At 35.8% G+C, this 25,939-nt stretch overlaps 2 protein-coding genes across 2 annotated transcripts in view; both read right to left on the reverse strand.

Moving 5' to 3' along the window:
* LOC136027061 (uncharacterized) overlaps nt 1-25,482 on the reverse strand; it is a gene marked incomplete at its 3' end in the record, with an annotated part of 93,843 nt that extends 68,361 nt beyond the window's left edge. The window contains 2 exon segments of the mRNA XM_065703989.1: nt 14,413-14,550; nt 24,393-25,482. Of these exon segments, the coding sequence (XP_065560061.1) occupies nt 14,413-14,550; nt 24,393-25,402 (1,148 nt within the window).
* Nucleotides 1-25,939, reverse strand: part of LOC136027058 (proton channel OtopLc-like) — a 428,472-nt gene that overhangs the window by 86,742 nt on the left and 315,791 nt on the right. The gene's annotated exons all lie outside the window — the stretch shown is intronic.

Below are 25,939 nucleotides of genomic sequence, written 5' to 3' on the forward strand. Positions count from 1 at the left end.
TCAGAGGCAATTTCAAAGCGGAATGAGCAGTTCTCCCACCAGGCAGCAACGTTGCGGCTATTTCGGACGACGCAAGGGCCAACGCTATGTCATTTTTGGATCGAATTGATGCCAGAAGCAATCTAATTAGAAATGTTTTACCAGTACCTCCTGGCGCATCCAAAAAGATTTCTCTCACTTGGTTGTCAGCACCACTGAGTCCACGCATGGTGAATTTTCATTCAGTTCACCGCAAGGTCCATGTATCATATTTTTTACCACAATGTCATGTAAGCCCCTATCGACATCTACATCAGGTATTTCAGCGGAAATCACATTGTCAATTTCATTAGAAGAAATTTTATCAAATAACCATATTAGTATATTTGCGTGTGGCAATCCTCGCTTTTGCCATTCAACTGAGTACAACCAGCATCGCACAGGCCCAAACACTTTAAGTTTTACTATGAAATTTATCAGTGATTTCAACTTTTGCCGGAAGACACGGGCCGTAATGTCATGTCTATGAACCGGTGATTGTCCAGGAAGTAAAAGTTGCTGTAACTCGTCCCAAGATCGATTACATGTAAATGTAATAAATAAATCTGGACGACCATAGAGACGAACATACGCAATGGCATCTTGAGCATACTCATGCATATGACACGGACTCAGTGCTTCCACTCCCCCCGATTTATCGGGAGATCTCCCGACTTTTTGGAAAATCTCCCGACTGAAATTTCCTCCCGATAATCTCCCGATTTCTGTTGAATTGAGCTCTGTCCAACTTGAAGTTTCTGATCTTTCTTGATTGTCTGGCAGAATGCAAAATATGTCTTTGTTGCCCGTAAAAGGGGGATTACAAAGCCGCCGGCTGCGTTTGATTCGCAGAAGTCAACTGCGGACCCTAATTAATGACCTAGTCGGCAACTTGTCCCGTGAGAGACCATTGTTGCGTTCGAAAAAGGTTTGATTTGATTTGATTCTCAGTTCATAACTTCATCTGATCTGATCAGTCAACTCAGATAGTTCATTTCCACGGGATAATTTGTGTACAATAAGGACGTGGCTTACCTTACGTGACAGGATTTTTTTTAGGGTAAGTACCAAGTTTACTGGAACTGGACAATTATACATCCCTGCACGTGGGCAACCCAAGAAGTAGGCTACTGACCTGTCCTAGGGGGTAGGTGGCTTTTCTGCTTCTATGATCTGTTTAATTTTTACCAAAATAACATGTTTTAACTTGAAACCAGTTCTTAACCTGTTGCCAGTTCAAGAATTCTATAGTACAAATTCGAAAACACTATTCTTACGGGTCTTATAGATATCCGGTATTCGCCAGACTACTAGCCAATATCAAAATAACGATTTCGAGTATCGGCGGAATCGGCTTCACAAGTCACAACAGAGCAAAATAACACTAGGGAGTAGGGTCAAGAACTATGCTTTCTTTGCTTTGCAAACGGGCCATACTCATAGCGCCGCCCACTACGCTTGCGACATTTAAAGCGAGACAAACATGCGGGTTTAGAAATTTCTAGTAAAGGTAATATGCGGTCTGCACATGTCGAGGAAACTGGGGAGGTCGTATCTTTTTTTGCTTTGTTCAAAATATGAAGTTATTGGAGCCAGCGCTGGTGCAAGACCGATTGAGTTTCAGTAGGGACGTTCACTATCGCTAGTGGTGCTAGTGTGGCTGCTGTTCGAGTGTGTCTCACTTTTTCCAGGTCTTGGCGCTACTGTCTAGTGTTATTTTGCTCTGCTTCACAATATAGGAGGATAGGAGGATGAATTTTAAGATGTAGGCCAAAGCCAGCCATACCAAATCTGTTTTCAAAGGGACAAATCTGTTTTCAAAGTGCCGATATGTCTAAATTTTATGTCACAGAGTTCAAAGTGTATTAAAAGTGTATTATTTTGCTCTTCAAAGTGTGTTATTTTGTTCTGTTTTGGGGAGACCGGAAATCTCGAAAAACAGTTAGAATGGTGGGATCAGCGTATCAGGGACCCGATCAAACTGACTTGTAAATAAAAATTTACTAGGTCCGATAGTCGTAGGGGGAGTGGAGGAAGGGGGAATCCGCAATATTGAGTTATGCGTAAATTTGGAACGGGTGATCAGATTCGAGTGAAATTTAATAATTGAACAGAGGACATGTCTCTGGTGATCTTTTTCATGTCCGAACCGGATCCAACAACTATTGGGGGGGGGGAGGAGGATACGTGACCGGTTTAGACTGGAGAGATCGGGATGTTATTTTGTGGGAATAAAAAACAGATGCTCTGGATAAATCATTTACAGAAAAGTACGCATCATTACAGCCAAATCCAAAAATAAAATACTTTTTACAAAACGATACATTCTCGTGATTTCCAAGTTCATGGTCATTTTTATCTCAAGGGTTTTGGTTTCAAATGATCAGAACGAAAAGCAAATTCTGTATTTCATTTTCTGAACCAGCCTTGCAAGTGCCATACGAGCTACTAGCTCTTGTTGTGTTTCAAATCATTCCTTTTAGATTGTTTTGTATAACTCTGCTGGAATTAACAAGTGGGCCAAAATTAAATAAATCATTGTCTGTAGGTAGCCTACTCTCCAAGTTCCAAGGCTAGACAGCTGTTAAAATTAGAAACATTGTGAGAACAAGTGTTATAATGAGTCTTATTTTCATCAGTTGTGTTAAAGTGATGGCTTACCTTTTGTGGCCTACCGCCCATTTGCGCTCATAAGAAATACTTCTGATAACTATAGGCCTATACTCCTGAAGAATATTAATGATTCAAACCACCTTAAACTTCCAATGTTCAAACTTTCCAAAATATTAGTCGTTTTAACTAACAGCTCTCTCCTTCAAAAAAATATAAACAAAAGGAAGATAAAACAAAATCACCTTAGTAAACAGGAAAATATTTGTTCCTTACTTATTCAAGAAAATGGATTTTAACGCATCAATAATTTTTGTTTTCCAATTTGAGCCCCAAAGCGAGCTGTTATGATTTTTGGGATCCCAACATGTAAGTGGAGGGATATCTATGACATCGCAAAAGTTGTCCATCCGTCCGTCTGTTAGCACGATAACTCTCGATGGGGTAGAGATATTTTCTTCAAATTTGATATGAGGATCAATTGGATAAAAGTACAGTCCAAGTTCGTAGATGAGCCCTGTAGCCCCATATCTAGGGGTGGGGGAGGGGTTTCAAAATAAGGAACGAAACAAATGTTTTAAGAAGCCAATGAGATAGTCCATATAGGACATGCTGAATCCATATCTGAAACTTATTTTCTCGCCGGACAATTAGTTCGTCCGGAATCCGGCCAAAACCGGAAAATTTGTTAAAAGTAAAAGTTTTATTTGAAGTTGATTAAAGGCTCGATTAAAGGGGTAAGAAGACATGCTGAATTCGTGTATGACAAACGTCAACTACCCGGACGATTAGTTTGCCCGGAATCCGGCCAAAGCCGGAAAAAAAAATCAAAAGTTTTATTTATAGTTGATTAAATGTTCAGTTTAGGGGTAAGAAAATATACTGAATCCATATATGACAATTATTTTCTACCCGGACATACAGTTCGCCCGGAACTAGGCCTAAACCGAAAAATTTTAAAAAGTAAATTTTAAAGTTAATAAGAGGTTCGATATAGTGGTAAGGAGAGCAAATAGGGCTCGCCGGGCAAATAGTTCGCCCGGAATCGGCCAAAACCTGATTTTTTTTTTTTTTTTAAGTTTAAAGTTTATCTGAAGTTGATTAGAGTTTCGATATAAGATTAGGGGGATGACTTAATTTATTTTGAGGTTTAGTTTTTGCTGGACAAGTAGTTCACCGGGAATCCGGCCGAAAACGGATATTTGGTAGAAACAAGGCAGGAAGCTTTGATCAAAGATAGGGTAAAAACCATATGCTGAATCCAAACCTGAACTTTGTTTTCTCGGAAGACCAGTCATTGGTCAAATATTAAATAGTACAGATATTCAAGGAGTGTGGCGAAGACTGGATCTACAAGACACAATTGTCTGGATCAAATATAAAATTTATGGGATCTCATCGAAAGGTGTTGTTATGTTATATTTTATATTTTTGTTATGTGATATTATGATTTATGTTATATGTTATTTGGTGTTGTTATGTTATATTTTGAGAGAACCCTGCAAGTCAGGAGTGTTGATAGTGAGATTTATAGTCAGAGCACATTGCAGTGGACACGTGCTGTACTTTTGTCATGTATATAAGTCTTATATACATGACAAAAGTAAAGCACGTGTCCACTGCAATGCGCTCTGACTATAAATCTCACTATCAACACTCCTGACTTGCAGGGTTCTCTCAAAATATAACAGAACAAGACTAAAGGTTTCGATGAGATCCCATACATTTTATATTTGATCCAGAGAATTGCGTCTTGTAGATCCGGTCTTCGCCAGACTCCTTGAATATCTGTACTATTTAATATTTGACCAATGACTGGTCTTCCGAGAAAACAAACTTATATTATAAGTGCACATGAGCCTAAACAAATACATGTTGCAGTATGTCCAGTAACAAACAACACTTTCCAGGCTCATGAGAAATGTCGGACGCAGATTATTCTGACTCCAATGAAGCTCAGGATATAAAAAGAAGGAAAATTGAAAAGAAAATCGAAATTGTTCCTAGCAGTAGTGGCTCAGATGAGGAATTGATAATTGTGGAACCAAGCCCCGAAAGAAAAAGAACAGTGGAAAACGTTACGAGCAAAAGTATGTGAAATCCTGGGAGATGGAAGATACATTTAAAGGCTGGCTTTCGAAGAAGCACGGATCTGAAGTTGCTATCTGTTTGTGGTGCAACGCTGAGCTTTCCTACAAAAAGGGTAAAACAGATCTCACTGCCCATGCCCGTACTTCTTTGCATGTTCAAAACACAGTGACCCCAAAAGCTATGCCTCCTGCTATTTCAGTGTACATGGTTCATGACGAGTTTCCGTCTGTGCTTGGGACTGAAGCTAAAATTGCTTCATTCCTGGTCAGCAACAACCTGCCATTTTCCCTTTCGGACCAGTTGATTCCCCTGCTGAAAGCGATGCCACCAAAATCGGTCCTTGATAAAGTGCGTCTCGGGAAACAAAAAGTTGTGAATGTTGTTCGTCAGGGACTCGGTCCTTACTACAAGCAAAAAGTTTTCGAAAAATTAAGGTGAGACCTTTTTCTTTGGTCATCGACGAAACGACGGATGTGGGAACCGTTAAACAGCTCGCTGTATGTGTTTCCTTTTGTAACAACGAAATGGAAACGGATATCGATGTCATTGATTTTGTGGAGTGCTCAAACGGATCAGCAGTTTCCATTTTTACCAAACTGGAGGAAACTTTGGAGTTTTTAAGAGTAAGTGAAGTGCCTTTACGGAATTGGGTCGGGTTCTGTAGTGATACCACGAACGCCATGATGGGTTGTAACAACTCAGTGGCGACTCTGATCCAAAGAAGCTACCCTTGGGTATTAATAGTGAAGTGCAGTTGTCATTCCATTCATCTGTGCGCCTCATACGCCTGCAAGAAACTGACGAAGACTCTAGAAGACCTGTGTCGTCATGTGTACAATCATTTCAATATGAGTGCCAAGCGTACAGATGCCCTGAAAGAATTTCAATTGTTTTCAGAGACTGCGGTCCACAAGATATTGGCACCAGGTCAAACAAGATGGCTTTCGCTACAGAACTGTGTCCACCGAATTCTAGAGCAGTGGAATGCCCTAACCTTGTATTTTACCAGTGCCCATTTTGAAGATCCGACTCACGGCAGTGAGTTAGTTCTGAGTGCCCTGAAAAATCCATTTATGAGGATCGTCATTATGTTCGTGCACTACGCGCTGGGACTTTTGAACGACTTCAATACCCTTTTCCAGTCCCAGGCGCCTATTTTCTACCGACTGAAAATCGAAGTCATTCAATTGGTGGAAACTCTGTTGAAAAACTTTATGAATGCTCGCGCAGTAAGGAGCTGTACCGACATCATGAAAATTGATGTTGAAGACGAAGCCAGTTATGTAGATCTGCGAAAGGTCTACCTCGGCTTAGATGCCGAAGCAGCAATGACTGGCCTTCTTGCGTCTAGTGATGGACGAAATGCCAATCCCGACGAAGTTGACAAGGTTTATTCTACCGCGAGAGAATTTTACAAGGAAGTGGTGGTCCAGATTAAAAACCGCTTCTCGTTCGACTCGGACATTTTCGCCTTCTCAGAACTACTTGACCCTGTTCAGGCTCAGGATCTGAATCCTCCTAGCCTGGCACCATTTTTGGCGAAATATAGCTTACCCTCCTGGTCCAAAAGTCTGATAGACAGAGAGTGGAGAGAGCAGAGCTCTGTAAGACAGCCAAATCGCGAAGATGCCAGTTCGCTCTCAGTAACTGACTATTGGAAGCTTATATTTGCCCAGAAATACTCTAACGGCAAACCAAAGTTTGGTAACCTGAGGCTTGTCGTTGACTACCTGTACGCTCTACCGTTTTCGAACGTAATAGCAGAGAGACTGTTTAGTACTTTGAAGGACGTCAAAACAGACAAACGTAACTGCCTGTTGACAGTTACGATTAGTTCAACGCTTCAGACTAAACTTGGCATGAGTAGGCTTAAGGTGACACCTCAGTATCTGGTCGTAGATGGGAGCATGATGCAGTTACTGAAAGGCGTAGTTGCTTCCGCAACCGCTACTGAAGCTAGTGCCGCTATCTTGAAATCGGCTTCTTTAGCGCGAGCTCGTCTGGCCCCAGAAAGAGCAAACAATACCGTTGACGATCAGGATTAGCTGCAGTGTGAACTAGTGAAAATTCTGACTGTGATTCGTATTCATAATTCTAGTTCAAGTTATGTGATCAAGTAGTTTTAGCTGCAGTGTGATACAGTGAAAATTCTGCCTGAGTTCTGTTACTCGTATTCGTAATTCTAGTTCTAATTATGTGAACAAGTAGTTTTAGATGACTTTCAATAAAACCATTTAGTTTGCATAAGTTTTATATGAAAGAAACATTGTTCCTTGTTGATAGCTGATTTTGGAGTAATAATAAGTCTTCACCTTCCGGAATCTAGGTTCCCAGATTTTCCGAGATTTTTTTGAATTTCTTCTGCGATACTTCAAAATTCCGGAAATCTGGAAGTTCAAAAGCCCCTTTTTTCCGGATGATTTTGATATACTTTCGGACCGGTTCATATTCGAGATGCAAGAAGAAGAAGACGTCAAAGAATAATCTGGAAGCCCAGATTCCGGAAGTTCCGGGAGGTGAAGACCGGACTTAAGACTCTAAAACATATTTTCGATTCTACTTTGTTCTGTCTCTCTATTACTGACATTTTTACCACCAATACAACTGGTATGTGAGACAAAACAGCTGTTTAAAACCTCCTGATTTTTTTTCCGACTTAAAAAAAAACCTCCCGATAATCTCCCGACTTTTTTGGAGTCGTTACTGATTTTCAGAAAAAAAAAGTGGAAGCACTGCACGGACTGCCAGCATATGACGACGGTAAAATCGTTACTCTTCCAATGTTAGTGGTATTACCGTCATTTACAACTGGATCTCGCAAATGAATGTATTGTTCAGAGCCGAGCTTGGCCTGTTTCAGATGGATGAATAGCAAACGTTCTGATTCAATCTTTGCATACATATCAACGATGTATTGGTGAAACAATTGACGGCATTTTAAAATATAATTCTCTTCATCCTAAAGTCATTATTCTGTAGCCATAATAGTTCATTGTACTGCATTTCTTATCCATTTCTTTGTTAGTGGCTGGATTTATCAATTTAATATTAAAGTGATAGCCGTCGGCTCCATCTAAAGAAATAATAGGATATTGTAGGGCATCGTAGCATCGATGAGTTTCAGCAATTCTTGTCAACTGATTGTTTCGCCTATAAAGAATAATATCTCGAGGTAAGAACTGATCACCGACCATAACAATTGCCACTTCGTTGATAGTTGCAGCATTGTATCTACGCACATGTTCAGCAGTAGGCGTTTTGTCAGCGGAAATAACAATTTTATGTGTATCAGTAGGCATCAAGTCGATTGCTGTTTTGAACAGACACACTAAATTATTATTATTATAGAAAAGATGTTGCAACTGGAAAACGATATTCCTTTCAACGGCGGAGATGGGCAAGCAAAAACAATGAATTTTTTTTAGAAAATACTTATACTTCATCATCAAAGGTCAGTAAATAATACATAATACATTTTTTTCAAAGTATATTCATTTTTTCCAAATGATTATGTAAATGTTTATGTCCATGTGTGAATGATGCGATGATTTTGTCACAGAAAAGGCAGCTTTTTCTTGACAAACATTTTAGCTTTGTAAAGCATGGATGCTATAAAAGAAAAATCATTTTGTCAGGCGACCAAATAGCTGATTAAATGAAGCTGAATTTGCTTAAATATCTATAGTAAGCATTTCCACGAATGCAAAATGGAGATTATTCTCTTTTATTGAGTCAAATTTCTAGCTTAAACAGGTAACCATTAAAAAAAAGCAATACAAATTTCGTTTAAAATTTTAGGGTAATTAGAATCTATTACTACAATACTGATTAGCACCTTTGAAGAGATAGTTTCTCATTTATGAAACAACACCTCAAAACTGAGCTCGCATAAGTTTTGTCGAGAATTTAATTTGTATACCAAAAATTATCAAAATCGTAGCCAAGAAAAGACTACTGAGAGCCTTATAAATAAGTCTGATTGTGTATAAGCTAGCCAAGGAGTCCTATTCACAAGTGAACATACGTTTTGTTGCGGAGGTTTTGTGTTTTCAGTAAAGTGCTAGTTTTTTGGAATTTATCTATAAAGGGATATATTATGAGTCAATGTATTTGAGCTAGTTTTGTAGAAACATGTTGCATTAACGGCAAAGCAATAATTGTTCTTTGTTATAAGTTTCATTTGCATTATTTACTGTCATCAGAAATTTTTTTTATAAAAAGATAGCTCTTTTTTATTTTGGCTTAGAGAGCCATTCTTTATTCAATTTTGAAAACAATCCAATTTTCCAGTCCCACAAAAAAGTGTTCCGTTCTATAATTTTATTTACGACGATGGGTTCAAGAGAGTCCATTCACAGAGATGAGAAAGGAAATTAGAAAGAACTCTTACCTCGACATAGAAAACAAATTGCTCTCTAGCAACGATAAATCAGGTCAAAATACTGAAATAAGAGAAAGAAAGTTCAGCTACAAAAAATGCAAGTTCGTTCTTCGTCTGGTCGCCATGTTGACAAACAGAAATACACAAAAAAAAACTGGAATAAACAGGAATGTTTCTCCATGTATTTTTCCAGCATCAGTATATAGAAAAATGATTGTAGAAAGTCTGAGTAAGGCTCATTTGATATGAGACACAGGGGCTTTTTTAGTGACAAATTCAATTAGAGAGCGACCAACCCTCCTTTGTGCATCCAAGGCACCATCATGGTGAAACTGGACATTGGGTCGAAGTTTCAAGAAAACCATGTCGATCAAAACAGTGAATAACTCCAGAAACAGCACCGTCCAAGAATATTACTTGCAAATTTCCCAGGGATATGAGCGCTGAATCATGCAAATGGCCGATTTCAAAACAAAAGCTTTAAAGATACATTTTTGCAGAAATGTGAACACGTTAAAACTTATTGAAATCACAATCATACAATGATTTTAGTGGTGGCCAGCGTTTACCCCCCCCCCATCGGAAAATACACCCCGGCAAATACCTCCTCCCACGGAAAATAACCCAGGGGAAATAAGCTTCCTTCTCCCCCCCCCCCCAGTGGAGAATAAGGCTTTCCAAATTTGAGAATTTTATTTGAGTTTTTTTATTTTCCGTAGGAGGAAGGAATTTTGGACTAGGGTATTATACACCGCTCACTCAAGTTTACGCTGTGTAAAACTCGGGGACAAACCGATTTCTTCGTCAGTTTCTTTCAGCTTAGCATGAGGCAAGGCAAAGAAAAATGACAGAATAGATGGAAAATATTTAATTTGGGCTTTATATTTGCACATAAGGGGGTGGGGGGTATTTGGACAGTTTGAAGTCAGAAAACAATTCTTACTTCATAATATGCAGAATAATTGTACCTAACACATTTTGCATGCAGACCCGCTATACTTGATCCCATCCCCCCCGCCCCCCTAATGTGCAAATATATAGCCCAAATTTGTTTCTAAAGTAACGAAGAAATTAACGAAGAAACTGGTTTGCTCTCGAGTTTTGCATATCTTAAACTTGAGTAACGGCGTATAATACACAAGTACCAGAATTTTTCATGGAGAGAGCTGGATTTCCCGTTACTATTTGAAAATGATCAGAAATTAAATTTAAATAAACAAGTTTTTTCAACTAAAAGTAAGGAGGAACATCAAAACTTAAAATGAACCGAAATTATTAAGTATATGAAAGGAGTTGCCCCTTCCACAAGACCTTGCACTTTACGCTAAAGTTTTGACTTTTTGTCCTAATTCTTTAAAAAATTCCTGAAACACAATTGCCGTTGAATTAGAACAATAAGCTTTGTTTTTAAATTCTTTAAAAAAAAATTTAGCGTAAAGAGTGAGGTCTTGAGGAGGAGGCAACCCTTTTCATATACATAATCATTTCTGTTCGTTTTAAAGTTTGATGTTACTCCTTACTTTCAGTTGAAAACTTTATTTAATTACTTTCAGATAGAATTTGTTAATGGGAAACATACAGAACAAGTGTTTTAAAGAAAAGTAAAGAGCCTCATTAAACCAAAAATGAGCAAAAATAAAGTCAAATAATCTTCAAAGTAAAAACTATGGAGTCTTATAGAAAAAAACAAAAATACCTGAAATAATTTTTCTTATGAAAAAGTCTATGTCAATAAAAAATGAACAGAAATTATTTTAAAAAGAATTCCACAAAACAAGTCTGTCAAAGAATAGTAAAGAGCTTCATTAAGCCATAAGGAGTAGAAATAAACTCAAATAATTTTCCAAGCGTAATACTACCACAAATCATCATTAATAAATTAATTAAGCCCACAACGAACAGAAATAACAATAAATAACCGATTCAAACTCAAAACGAGCAAAAATTAACATTAACGAACAAACGAGCAATTAAAATTGCAAGTTCTATAAGAAAAACTTTAGCGTAAAGATCGTGGTTTTGAGGAGGAAGCAACCCTTTTCAAATACGTAACAATTTATGTTCGTTCATAAGGTTTGACGTTGCTCCTTACTTTCAGTTGAAAAAACTTGTTTTTTAATTTAATTTCTTATCGTTTTCAAATAATATCGGGAAATCTGGCTCTCTCTCCATGAAAAATTCTGGTACTTGTGTATTATGTCACTCACTCAAGTTTACGATGTGTAAAACTCGAGAACAAACCAGTTTCTTCGTTACTTTAGAAACAAATTTGGGCTATATATTTCCACATTAGGGAGGGGGAGGGGTAAAGTATGCCAAGTCTGCATGCAAAATGTGTTAGGTACAATTATTCTGCATATTATTAAGTAAAAATTGCGTTCTGACTTCAAACTGTCCAGATGCCCTTATGTGCAAATATATAGCCCAAAGTTTATATTTCGAATCTATTCTGTCACTTGTCTCTGTCTTGATTCGCACTAAGCTGGAAGAGACCAGTTTGTTCTCGAGTTATACTTTGCGTAAACTCGAGTGAATGATGTATAATACACAATTACGAAAGCTCCTTGTCCCTACCGAAAAAAAAAACTCCGACAAAATTCTCAGATTTGGAAAGCCTTATTTTCCACGGGAGAGGATTTTCCAGGGGGAGGGTATTTTCCGGGGGGAGGAGGTATTATCCGTGGGAGGTACTTTCCACAGGGGGGAAGGGGTGTTTTCCAGGGGCTAAGCACCGGGGGTAAATGCCTAGAGCCGATTTTAGTATACATGATGTGAGGGAGCAAATACATGTATATAGTTACATATTTGTATGTAGAGGAGGGGGGGTCAAACCCATCTAAACTTCTGCAACACTTTTTCAAGTTCCTAAAACACTTTTTCAAGATATTCGGAGGAGTCTAACTAGTACAAGTGGGTTCTTTAACAGCCCCAAAATCTTTCTTTATTTGGATATCAAAAACAGACAAAGCACCCGAATGTTCGCTATTATGCTTTTCGGAGCCTGTGTAGAAGCTCTCCTCTCTGTTATAAGCTTGGCAATTACGCGCAGAAGAATAAAATTATGGTTTCCAGAAACTGTCACACAGGATTATACAATGTAATTAAAGCCTTCTTCCTGTTATATCCTAGAAATAAAGCCATCTGATCGCCTCTGCTTAAATGCCTTAACATGTCTTCTTTGTTCTCAACAACAAGTCGTAATTCCAGCCAAAAATCGTTTTCTTTTTTATTTGTTTATGTTATTTAAAATGTGTCTTTAAGCTTAGAACCTTTTCTATTAAGAGCTCAAAAGGGAGGTGTAAAGCCTTCGGGAAAGATTTGCTTACAATTTCTGGACGCTTCCAGAGAGCTTTTATTATTTTTCCCAATCCGGGCCTGCTTTAGCTCTTCTTATTAGCTGAATTAAAAAATAGCCCAATTTAAGCTTTCGCTTCCTTCCAAATAGCTTCCAAATTTAAATGTTAAGTTTATTAAGTGGATTAAGCATAAAAAATAAAATTTAGGATCTAGGCTTCTGAACTTAGCGGACAAAAATTAGGAGCTTAGTTGTAGGTGTGATTTTGCGCGGGAGTAAAACCTTACACAATCAGTTCACATGATAAGGATTGCAGCTTTCCAGTAACAGATAAGGGTACTTGTTAGTTATCCCGACCACACTCAAGAAGTGAAGTTAGGTTAATGTAGACTTTGCTACCCCCTGCCGCACTATCAATGCTGTAAATATTACAATTTTTGCCCCAAAATATTACAATTGAAACTTGTTTTGTACCTTGGACGCTTGCCCCCTATAGCCCTCCTAGATCCGGTCCTGTTGCTATGGAAACAAATTGATGAATTGAGGAAATTCGAGATCTAGGCTTCTGAACCTATTTGACCAAAATTGAGTCCTTTAGTTTAGATGGAATTTTACATGTCAACTAAAACATAATATGATCAGTTCACACAGTAGTCCTAAGTATTATAATCTTCCAGTAACAGATGAGAGTTATAAATAAAAACAAACCTTCGTATGTTGCTATGAAAACATAAGCCCTTATTGAGAAGGTTTTTAATTTTTACAGCCCTTCTGAAATTCCTGATATATCTTGGGTCATTCCTGAATTAGAACTGAGCTCCCAGAAGCATTAAGAAATATTTATATTCAGTTACGTTAGAGTACCGGTACTTTGAAAATCTATGAAAATTGATTCGATCTAATTAAATAAAATTCTTTATTGATAAACTTTGACTCTTTCCCCTTTCAGCATCAAAGGATTTGTCATTATTTGAGCAGATAAAACGCTGATCTAAAATTAGGTAATAATAACGATCTCAAACCTACACAACAATGCATGTACTGGTATTGGAGAATTTATTTAAGAATGGGGCCCAAAAGAAAGTACATTTTTGGGCCTAAATTCTCAAACTTCCTCGGTAGGGCCCTTCAAATTAATCCTAGAAAGTCCCCCAATTTGTTCCCTGTTTTTTAAACAATTGTCAGTTACGCCAACTTTAAAAACGAATTTAAATATGAACGTTAGACTTCACCTATACTTTATTTTTATTAGACAGCCACCAAATCAGACACTATTCAAATCACCGTATACTCCAAAAGAAAGCTGTCTTTTCCAAAATTATTCCGTCTGTACAAATATAAAATTGTTACTTTAAACTTTCACTAAAATAATTTACTACTTGTTGCTAAAGTCACATTAATCTAACTGGAGTGATATTGAAATGTAATATTGAATCTCCAAAGCAGATCTAACTTGAGAACGATAAAAAAATAAAAGAAGAAGTCTACCCAAATCAGTAGGACATTTAATATCGTTGATAGCGGTTATAACATTAAAATAATGAGAAGCAACTATTCATGCTTAGTTGCATATACACTTATTTTGAAAATTGTCTTAGAATTTCTTTTGTTGGGGGAGGGGATATAACTTCAAGAATCAAAAAGTAAGAACACTGCAGCAAAAATTTAAGAAACTACATGGAAATTTCAAAAACTTGACCATTTCCCGAAAAACATAGGTCTGGACTCTCCTACCCTCCCTCTTCCACCTCCAAGTGAAAGTTGTCTGATAATGGTCAACTTTGCTTCAGTAAAATTTGAAAGTGCGGTAAGTAAAAATGTGCTGATATTCATCCTTCAAGTATTAGTATAAATTCAGGGGGCAAGGGAAAATCGATTAGTATATTGCCTACAATTTCACAACATCAGTCTACTGCTTTCACAGTGAAAGTGGCAGTGGACGTGACACACCAATGAAAGCGACTTTCAAGAGAATCAAGACTTTACGAAAAAACAATAACAAAAACACCATACAAACCTCGTTCTAGATTGTTCCTCTTGCTCCTGGTATTGTGATACAGGTGATGCAATATTTGGTTCATATATTTTTGATGATTGACCGTGGCCCCCATCGCTAGTAATTGAATCATTTAATGGCTTCTCGTCTTGATATAGCCTATAAATATCAATAATTGAACTTAAAAGATAGGAAAAACACGAGCCATAATAAAATATTGCGTTTAATATACCAAACTAAATTGTAAATTCAAGTAGCTTTTACAGCCATTATATCTTCTTACATTTTTTGTGGCAACATTAAAAACACAGAAATGACCCTGGGTATTCATGGGGAACTGCTACACGATATGTTTGCCAAAAGAAAAATATTAGAAGCCATGGCAATCAAAATCTAAAAACTAGAAATTAGCTTGGTCATCAATATCACTGATTCTGAACGGCTTTTTTTTTGCATTTTAGGGTGGAAGGAAGCCAATTTTTTCATGTAAGCCTCTTAAACACTTTAATCTATATTAGCATTATTTATAAAGAATCCTCGAGAGAATCTTCAAACTCAAAACCAGTTTTAAAGTACTTATTTTACAGATAGAATAGCTCTTTAATTACGATGGAACCTATTTACTATTATTTTCGGATTTGAAACCCAATCTAGCTGATCCGTAAACAGGAAAAAAAAATTTAGGATCAGTACATAAAATTATACGCCACAATCAATTCCAATTCAGAAAGAAAGATTATTCTGGTTTAAAGCTTTTAGTCTGGCGTTGCTATATTAAATCAAAATATTAATGTAGGCCTAAGCCCTACCTAAAAACAACAGAGGTGAGTCAATTCCCAACAGCCCAGCCCCACCCCAAAAAAGGTTCTGCTGAACCGACTGGAAAATATTTTATGAAAGAAAAAAGGATTGATAGTTTAGTTTTAAAAACTATTCTGTTTCAGAGCAACAGACACTTCTTCATCCTAAAAACTTCATTATAAAGACAACAAAAATCAAAGAAGCACAAAATAAAATGAAAAAAAGGAAACGGAAAAAAGAATTGATGGTTCCGTTTTAAAAACTATTCTGTTTCAGAGCAACAGACACTTTTTCATCCTAAGAACTTCATTATAAAGACAACAAAAATCAAAGAAGCACACGATAAAATGGAAAAAAAACGGAAATGTAGCAGCACAATGACACGTGTACGAGGGAAAGACCAAAGTAAATGGTGAAGGCAATAAATGGTCAGAATAGCCAGCTCTTACCAAGTAAATGAGGATCGTATTTACTACATAAACCAAACTGTACTTTTAGGTTCCATGTGGCACTTTATGATTGCTTTATTAAGTCAAATTTATAAAGAGCAATTAAATATAAATATGAGTTTATAAATGAGCCCATAATTAGCTCTATATGATGTCCATGTGTCTGGTCGAACCTTTCCAGTCCAAAAATTTCAAAAAAATTCCGCTTTTAGAACACCATGTGGCACTTTATGACTACCGTATCGAGTCTAATATATACAAAAAATCGATAACATATGAGAATTGTCTTTTATGAGTCCTTAAACAGCTCTCTGTGATGTTCCAGTGTCTCAATAGCGACGCAGAAAAATATGACGATATATCACTGCTTCCCATGCAAAAAAAAGTGATTTTTTCTTGCTGTTCAATGAGGGGGGTTGTAATTTTCCTGTACATGGCTTCCACAATGGCAATTTAAAGGGTGTAGTTTTTTATTTGCTAAAACGTCATTTTCAAATCACGTGCAACTGAATGACGCGAGGCACAGAGTTGTTGGAATAGTGCGTAGTTCAAATGCAAGATTTAGTCTACTCTGATGGGCGCGGGAGTTGTAGAGGGGTATATGCACTTCAATACTTAAGGTAAAACTGGAAAAAAATCCAATCTTATTAAAATCACCATGACCCTCCCAAAAGCTTGTTTACAGTACACTAATGTCGTCTGCAGCAATTCTGCATTAAAAACTGAGTCCACTATTTAATTTATGCATATTTGACGCATATACATTGTTTATTTATATATTGTGGAATATTTTTGAAATTAACTAAGTAACATCTTTGCTAAAAAGTAACTTGATAACAATCCTATTGAACAATGAAAATGTCCTATTGAAGACTTAGGGAAGGAACAGGCTATCTATACTTTTTGATCACTTGGTGCACCCCCTCCCCACATCAGGTGGAAGAGCGTACGCACGTGTGTTCCCAAGATCGGGACAGCTGTGCTGCTACATATTCTGCAAATCATTAATTCAGAATAAGCATACCCATAGGCTCAGCGATGTAAGATGGCCAAACTTTCGGTTCCTTAACCAGCTCCATAAAAACAGCTTTGTCAAACCCTCAACTTCGATGTGTTTTATAGCTTTATTAAAATATAATTTGTGTCAATTTCATTTAATTATGCCAGCAAATGAAACCAAGAAAGGGCAGAGCTCCTTACTTTCTTTCTTCAGCTCGGAACCAACAGTAAAAAAAAACAATGGAAAGGAACTACAAGAAGGTATTTAAAAGGGAGCTACTTCTTATAGTTGTACAGTAACACAAAGTGAAGACAACCTTAACAATGAGAGTAACTCAACATTGACCCAATTAATTAATTAATGTAATCCAATTAATGGTCCAGTCTCAGCTTTGGCTCATATTGGATGGTCCCTTTTAACAAAGAGACTTGATTTCCCATTAGACTAACGGGAGGAAATTCAGAACAGAATCATCAGAATTTACAGACATCTTTAAAGCACATTTGGGCTTGTGTTTCTACAATTTTTCCAACACCGTTTCCCAACAGGTGGTTTTAGAGGAAGAGGCACGCGCCGGGGGCGCAAATTTCAATTAAATATTCCAACATCTATAATCACTTTGTAATTTACCTGCTTACTATAATACTTTCATAATAATACTAATAATACTTAATGCTTACTGTAAGTATAAGCAAATTGAAGAGGACAGAACCACCATTGCTCTCCCCCCTGAAGGATAGCCCAAGCCCTTTGACTCTCCTGATGTGGACCCTTGTTGCCCCTCCCCCAATATATATTAAATAAATATATATATATATATATATATATATATATATATATATATATATATATATATATATATATATATATATATATATATATATACATATATATATATATATATATATATATATATATATATATATATATATATATATATATATATTTGCCAACATAGTGCAGAGACTTTGATGTTCCCATTAAAAGTTCGAAACGGTATAGTAAATTATCACCGAAATTGCACAAAGGTAAGCTTAGCAAAACAAAAATTTGGTAAACGTGAGAATAATTAAAAATTATTTTAGAAAAAATTTGAAATATATTATAACTCAATGCAATTCTCTAATACTTTTTAGGGACGTGGTTTAAAGGAACGTAATTTCGTAATTCCAAATGACTCCTCTATATAATCTTACATAGCCTACTTAAAATAACCTTTAAATGGAAAAAGAAAATGGATGTTGTCTGAAACTTACATTTTGTTTCAACTCTTTAAAGAATTCATTTGGAGGATTTGGGTCAAAATAGGACCCTTTGACTCTTAGAATGAGATCTAAGGAGCTTCAATTTTATGGGGGGGTTTTAAACAAACCCTGGTTCTTTTCCTCCGGTTTCTCAGAATACAATATTTATATGGAGGTCCGTTTGATATTTTGAAGTTAATCCCATCACCCCTTGAAGGGAGATTTACACCCTTTTCAGAACTTTAAGGAAATAGATCTTTTTGCAAAAACATATGTTTTAACTCATACGCAGGGCTTTCATGACCTTAATAAAATTGCTTACCAAGGTAACAAACTGTTTTCTGGATGTGACTTAGTCAACTTTATTGTACTGAGAAAAAAATTGAACTTTATCTAACTTTATCCAAAAAAGCCAGCTAATATGCCATGAAGTCGAAAAAAGGAAATGCTCAAACTCGCAAGACAAGCATTATGGTATAAATTTTGTGAATTTTTACCAAACTTTGTGCTATTTAACAAGTTTTAGCCTGCTAAGCTTGTCTTTGACCTATTTCAATGCTAATTACTTCCAGTTTTAATGTCAAACCTATCAGAGAATTTTCCGAAAAAACTGTTGAGACAAGATATACTTCTTTTTATACATTTTGAAGACACAACTTTATTAAATCTGTATTTCCACTACGGAAAATACTATCAGGTTACTTTTAGTCAATAAATGCAATAAATATATGTGTGTAACAAAGTGATACAAAAAACCTTAAATAAAGAAGGTCCTCTGTAATTAATGTTTACATTACAACAAGGTAGCATTGGATTAGAACAAGGAAGGAGGGGGTTGCAGGAAGTAAAAAATTATCCAGTTAAAGCCTGGGACAGGTAAAAATAAATTGGCCAAATGAATTTTTCAAATTCAGATTTATTCAGAGAAAGTTCTTTTCTTTTCTATTTGAAAAAGGAGATATTCAAAAGTTTCCTTGGGTAGTGGGTATCTGATACATGCAAAAAGGGCACTGAGCCCAAATCTTTACAGCAATGCTGTAAATATAAATATAAATGATTATATTGGAATACAATGAAGGATAATAAAAGACTATACTGTGTGAATTTAATTTGGTTACCAATAGGTAGGTAGGCTGGCGCAATACCAAATTGAGCCATTTTATTCAGATAAACCAAATTATTTAATGATTTTTTTTTAACTTAAATTCTAGAAGAAAGCCCTATTTTTATGAAAAGTTTCAAAATGTTACTCTAATGTAGATAATAAAAATGTCAGATATGCCGTCTTGTTTTAGCCTGATGATATACAGTTGACCAAACTCTTAATTATGACTAAGAGCAACAATAAGCAATGAACTTTTCTCTACTTCATTTGAATCATCTATGCTTTACTGTTTTCAACTATTTGCAAGATTTGAAATAAAGTTTTGCAAAGAACCCTTTTTAAGAATATTTCTGATAATATGATAAACAATTCTAATTGTCCTGTAACTATGCTGTAAACAATTCTGCTTGTAACTATGGTTATAATTATGAATTAGAGTTATAGAGTCAGACGAATCGAAAGACCATTTCAAGCAACACCAAGTCTACTTAAACCAGGATTAATTTAGAATTTAAACTGTATTCTCTGTAAAAGGTGTCTAACTACGGCCTGCTTTATTTTCATTAGCCAAATACATATGGTAAACTTTGTGTATAATTTTTTTCTCAATATAAACATGGAAAACTATTAGTGCTTTACAAATGATTAAATAAAAAAACAAGTTTTTTTAACTGAAAGTAAGGAGCGACATTAAAACTTAAAACGCACAGAAATTACTTCGTATATGAAAGAGGCTGCTTCCTCATCAACGCCCCGCTCTTTACGCTAAAGTTTGACTCTTTCTCTCAATTCTTTTTTTTAAAACAGTAAAAAACTTTAGCGTAAAGAGCGGGGCGTTGATGAGGAAGCAGCCTCTTTCATATACGAAGTAATTTCTGTGCGTTTTAAGTTTTAATGTCGCTCCTTACTTTCAGTTAAAAAAACTTGTTTTTTTTATTTAATTTCTGAACATTTTTGAATCAATGCATGTTTTGATTTTGGCTCTCCGCAGAGGAATAATCAAAACGAAATTTGCATATTTTTTTTTTTTTGCTAAATGGCTTTCTCATAATTTTGATCGAATGATTTTGAGAAAAAAAGAGCGGGGGACGAAGCCTAGTTGCCCCCCGATTTTTTGGTTAATTAAAAAGGCAACTAGAACTTTAAATTTTTTACGAATCTTTTTATTGGTAAAAGATTTACGTAACTTATAAATTAGCTTACTTAAAGAACTTTTGTATTCTCATGTTTTTATTACATATATGAGGGGATTCGCCCCATCGTCAGTACCTCGCTCTTTACACTAAAGCTTAAATTTTATCCCGATTCATTAAGAATGACCCCCTGAATCACAAAAGCCGTAGAATAAGTAGTTGAAATTACTGAAAATACTTTAGCTTAAAGAGCGAGGTATTAGAAGGAGGTGAGCCCCTCATATGGGTAATAATTTCTGTTTGTTTTAAGTTTTATTGCTGTTCCTTACTTCCAGCTGAAAAAGCTTTTTCACTTTTATTTTTTAATTGTTTTTTTTTAAATAATGCTAGTAAATCCTGCTCTCCCTTTATGGAAATTTTCTTCTCCCATTACAAATTCTCGAAGGAAAGTTCCCCCAGCATATCCCCCTCTTCTCAACCCCTCCCCCAAACCAAAAAAATCCTCCTGAAAACGCCTGTATACTTCCCAATAACCATTACTATATGTAAGCACAGGTCAAAGTTTGTAACTTGTTGCCCCTCCCACGGGGACTGTGGGGGAGTAAGTCGTCCCCAAAGACATAGTTATAAGGTTTTTCGACTACGTTGAATAAAATGGCTATCTCAGAATTTTGATCCGTTGACTTTGGGAAAATAATTAGCGTGGGAGGGGGCCTAGGTGCCCTCCAATTTTTTTGGTCACTTAAAAGGGGCACTAGAACTTTTCATTTCCGTTAGAATGAGCCATCTTGCAACATTCTAGGACAACTGGGTCGATACGATCACCCCTGGGGAAAAAAAAAACAAACAAAAAAACAAATAAACACGCATCCGTGATCTGCCTTCTGGCAAAAAATGCAAAATTCCACATTTTTGTAGATAGGAGCTCGAAACTTCTACAGTAGGGTTCTCTGATACGCTGAATCTGATGGTGTGATTTTCGTTAAGATTCTATGACTTTTAGGGGGCGTTTCCCCCTATTTTCTAAAATAACGCAAATTTTCTCAGGCTCGTAAGTTTTGATAGGTAGGACTAAACTTGATGAAACTTATATATTTAAAACCAGCATTAAAATGCGATTCTTTTGATGTAGCTATTGGTATCAAAATTCCATTTTTTTGAGTTTTGGCTACTATTGAGCCGGGTCGCTCCTTGCTACAGTTCGTTACCACGAACTGTTTGATTATAATCGTAGTTTAGAGTTATAAGAGTCAGACAAATCGAAAGACCATTCCAAGCAACACCAAGTCTATTTAAACCAGGCTTAATTTATAATTTAAACTGTTTTCTCTGTAAAAGATGTCTAACTATACCCTACTTCATTTTCATTCGCAAAATACATATGGTAAGCTTTGTGTATAATTTTTTTCTAAATATATAATATGGAAAACTATTAGTGCTTTACAAAAAGAAAGTATTGTTGTTTATTTGAAACTTAACTTTTAAAATATAGATGTATATAATTAATATTAGTGACATTAAAATTTTTCTTTTAGGGAATGAAAGTGAAAATAAAAAAAAACAATAGATTAGTAAATTTAAATGTCCTTTTCCTATGAAATTGCCATGCAAGGACTAGAGAGTCTGCAGAACTAATTTCAAAAAATTGCAACATCCTATCTTAAGAAGTGTACAATAAAAAGTACTAGTGCTGTAATTTTCATAATCCTAAAATACAGCAAAAATAAAAACAAAAACTGACCTTAAGCAAGAAGGTGTAACACCTGTTTAATCCCAATATTCTTAGACACAGACAAACAAGGACTAAAGTAGAATTGCTGCAAATATAACTATCTTGGAGATAAAAAGAATCAGAACAGCATGGGCCACTGATTGATTTTATATTATGATGTACATGAAAATACCAGATAATATTTAATGTTGGGATATGAATTTTTTCTAACGATCAAGTAGAGTGGTTTTTTTCCTATCTTAGAAAGCTGCAGAGCAACACAACTGAAACTTTATTGCCAAGGAACCTGTTTTCCTGTTATATCTTCCACCCTTTCCCTGTCCACAGAATTGACTTTTCACAAACTCAAAAATTTGACATACTAATACAAATTTCAACATAGATGTTTTCTTTCCATAAACAAACCTAATTTGAAGATTGTTTTTGGAAGTGTGTCTTCAAGCTTGTTCATCCACTACTTGTCTACAAGGGCATTAATCCATAAAAATGTAATGAATGGGGGCATACTTTTAAAATATTGGGGGTGGGAAATTTTGTGCTTTTTACTGAAAATACCAAAATAAGAGATTTTCCAACAAAAACTTTTGAAATCTAGAGGATGAAGGCAAAACTCCAATTACCTTCCATTTAATTAAAATCTTCTGTTTGCCTGCTCATACAATTTAATATATTCTGCAAAAAGGAGCTAAACTTGGGTAACAGAAAGATTCTAATTGTAAAGTGGTACTTGTGTCTTATAGCCACCACACTAAAGTTCTGTTGAGAAGTGAAGTTTCTTGATTGCTAATGAAATAAAACAAAATATGATCAAAATATAATGCTATATAAAAAAAATTATGAAAACTACAACAAAACATTATGGAAGGGGGGCCAACCAGACTGCACTATATTAAATATATAACCTAAACTAACCTAACCAAAATACCAACTAAATATTCAATTAAAATATGGCTACAATGTAGTTTCCCCACTGAGCTGAAGCTAATATTGACTGTTATAAAGACCATGAAAACTGGTTATTGTCTCATGTTTGCAATACAAGATCTTGAGGGTGGTGGCCAAAAGACAAAAGTACCAAAATTTTAAAAAGTTGCTGCTAGTTAACTGTATCCCAGACCCCCCCCCCCCCTCATGTCTTGATATAATCCTAGGCCTATACATATTAACACACTAGTTTTGCTACTGTTTTTTTATTTGCATTAAAAAAAAACAAGTGTTAATGAAAAATGAATAAGCTAAAAAAAAATCTGAATCAACAACTCAAATTTGGCTTACAGTCTGGCTCTAATCTTTAGAACTGTTTTTCCAAAACCTGAAAGTCTAGGAAAAGCACTTTTAAGTTAAACTTAAAAAAAAATAGTTCAAAATCAGGATAAACATAGTATACCTCACAGAATTTCAAATTCATTATAAGCAGGAAAATATTCACAGAATCTTTCAAAGCATTACAAATAGAGATTGTTTGGATGTAGAAGCTTAATCTCAAACATCTGCCTGGGCTGCAAATCTACTTCTGAAAGCTGTATTTACACAGATTCATTATTTTTCCAATAAGATAGCTTCAAACTTTTCTTAACACTTTGCAACTTTCTATGATAATGAAAAATATTTTGGTATTGGTCTACAGTACAGCCCATCCAAAAGGAAACACTAAAATTTTGAAAATAATTTCAAAATCATAAAATACTTTCCTACATCATTCCTAAAAACCCATCACTTTTCTCTCACACCTAATGTACAAAATATAGCCCAGAAATATGTAACTCAAGAATTTTTCTATTTCTTGATTTCATTGAGCTTTTTGTTTGAGGTTAGATTTGTTTCAAAAAAAGAGTGACATACAATCCAGGATTTGCACATAGGCCCACCACACCTTGGCCTAAGGGAGCACAATACCAAGGGGAGAAAAAACATTGAGGGTTTTTTTCTTAGCAAAACCTGGGCTGATGTGATTTATTGTCAAAGTGCCAAGTGCACTTTGCTGCCATACTGTCTATTCAAAGAAAAGTGATTTAAAACAATGCAGGAATTCCATAGTGATTATCAACTGTCAAATGTCTCCCAAGAATGACAACTGAGAGCTTGATATCACCTTGCTCTTGCATTACTTTTGGCTAATCACACGTCTATTGCTTTCTGTTCAGGGCTTCCACTTATCCAAAATTTTTGGAGATTTCCTTGTAAATCTCTGTATCTCCATGAAAAAGAATTAATTGGGCCTAGGGGCACCAAAGATTCAAATTTTTGCTAGGCCTATATATTTCCACATTAGAGAGGAGGGTAAAAAAAAGTGAAGTACTTTGGGGAATTATGTAAATATTTTAGGATTTTTAAAAGTTGTTTTCAGAGTTTATTAGTGCTTTCTTTTGAATATGCCTAACTATAGACTAGTATCATCATTTTGTTTAGAACTAAAATGTACTCTTTTCAAGACATTGACAAGCTTATGTAATATTAGTTTTACCAAATTTTCTTTTAACCATTAATATTGGTCCTGAAATGAATAACTAAGGATAGGCTATAGACCTATTTATTACCTTTTTTCTGGTAATGATGCAGCAGGATCCTTTCTCTGTAATGTTTGCTTGGGCTCTTGAAGCACTCTCAATGGGGTCCAGTGGGACCCTGGTATGTTGGTCACAACATCTCTTTTAGTGGACAATAAATATAACTCAGAACTTGTCTTGTTGCTGGGAGATTGACTTGTGTAAGCTTGTTTTTTTGGTAATGGACTTGAGGGCTTATTCTGGAGCTTGCTAGGCAAAGAATACTCTGGAGTTGGTGGTCTATTATCTTGTGGATTTTGTGTATCAGGACCCTGAATTGAAAGTACAGGACTTATTTTTGATTGAATTTCATGGCAAGATACTAGAAATAGATCATCAGGTGACTTTAGCTTGTCATAATTAGGGTCTGAGCTAAGTGGAGACACTTCTTTGCCCTTTTCACTGGCATACAGCTTTGTTGGAGAGACAGCAGGAGTTAAAGGCAATGGAAGGCTTGGTTTTTCTAATTTCTGGAGAGAAATAGACTTTTTAGCACTTCCTTCATTAATTTCTGATTTTTCAAAACCTGTTGATTTCCTTTCAGGTGATGGCAATTCTTTAGATGAGGCAAAGGAGTTGCTTCTATCCCTTGTTCCTTGAGATGGACTTGGTTTGTTGCTTATATCCTTCAAATCAATAGTTTTAGCAGTTTTGATGCTACTGGAAGAACTAATATTATTTAAGCTTTTGGGAATTGGTATTTGAGAAAGGCTGCTGTTTGTTGAAGAGATTCCACTAAGTTTCTTTCCATTTCCACCAATTAACACTTCTTTAGGGGATTCTAGCTTTTCAACTGGTTTACTAGTGCCTTTGGGACAGCTTTTACTATCCTGCTTCTTTTGAATTGGACTTCCTGACATGGAAGATCCAGTTATAGTCTCTGGAACACTTATATCTATGTCAATATCTTTGCCAACATCAACATAGAAAGTATCATTTTTGGATTTAGTACGTTTATCCAGCTCAACACCAACATCCACAAGTTCTTTTTCATCAGACATTTTTATTATTCAAAATACTACTTCCGACACCATCTTAGTCACACTGTAGGATCAAAACTAGATCTAGACACAAATTGTTTTAAAATGTTAGGGCTATTTAAATTTTATGGCGAACGGCAGCCTTACGGTCATCTATTAGTGACAAGTGAAGATAGCGCTAGAGTACTAACCAGCAGCGACAAAAGAGAAAACTTGGAAGGTTTCACATAGAATTTGTAATATGCGAATAAGGGGGTTGACCACTCCCTCGAAAAAGATACTGAATCTAAAATATCTACCTTGATGACTTAATTTCTATAATGAAAAGATATTCACCTAGACATGTAAAACTTAAAAGTGTGGTTCAATCCCGCTTTCTCGGGTCATGATGAGAGAAAGGTTGAGATGGCTAAGGCGCGATTTGCAAATGTAAGATGACAGATTGCCAAAGATTGCTCTTTTTGACCAGCCTTCTAGGGATAAGTGGAAAGCAAGTTGTCTGCGGTTGGGGTGGGACAACGTTGTAAAGAAAGGTTTAAGGGATATGGAAACTTCCTG

The sequence above is a fragment of the Artemia franciscana genome, chromosome 5, assembly GCF_032884065.1.
Source record: "Artemia franciscana chromosome 5, ASM3288406v1, whole genome shotgun sequence".
Taxonomy (NCBI): Eukaryota; Metazoa; Arthropoda; class Branchiopoda; order Anostraca; family Artemiidae; genus Artemia; species Artemia franciscana.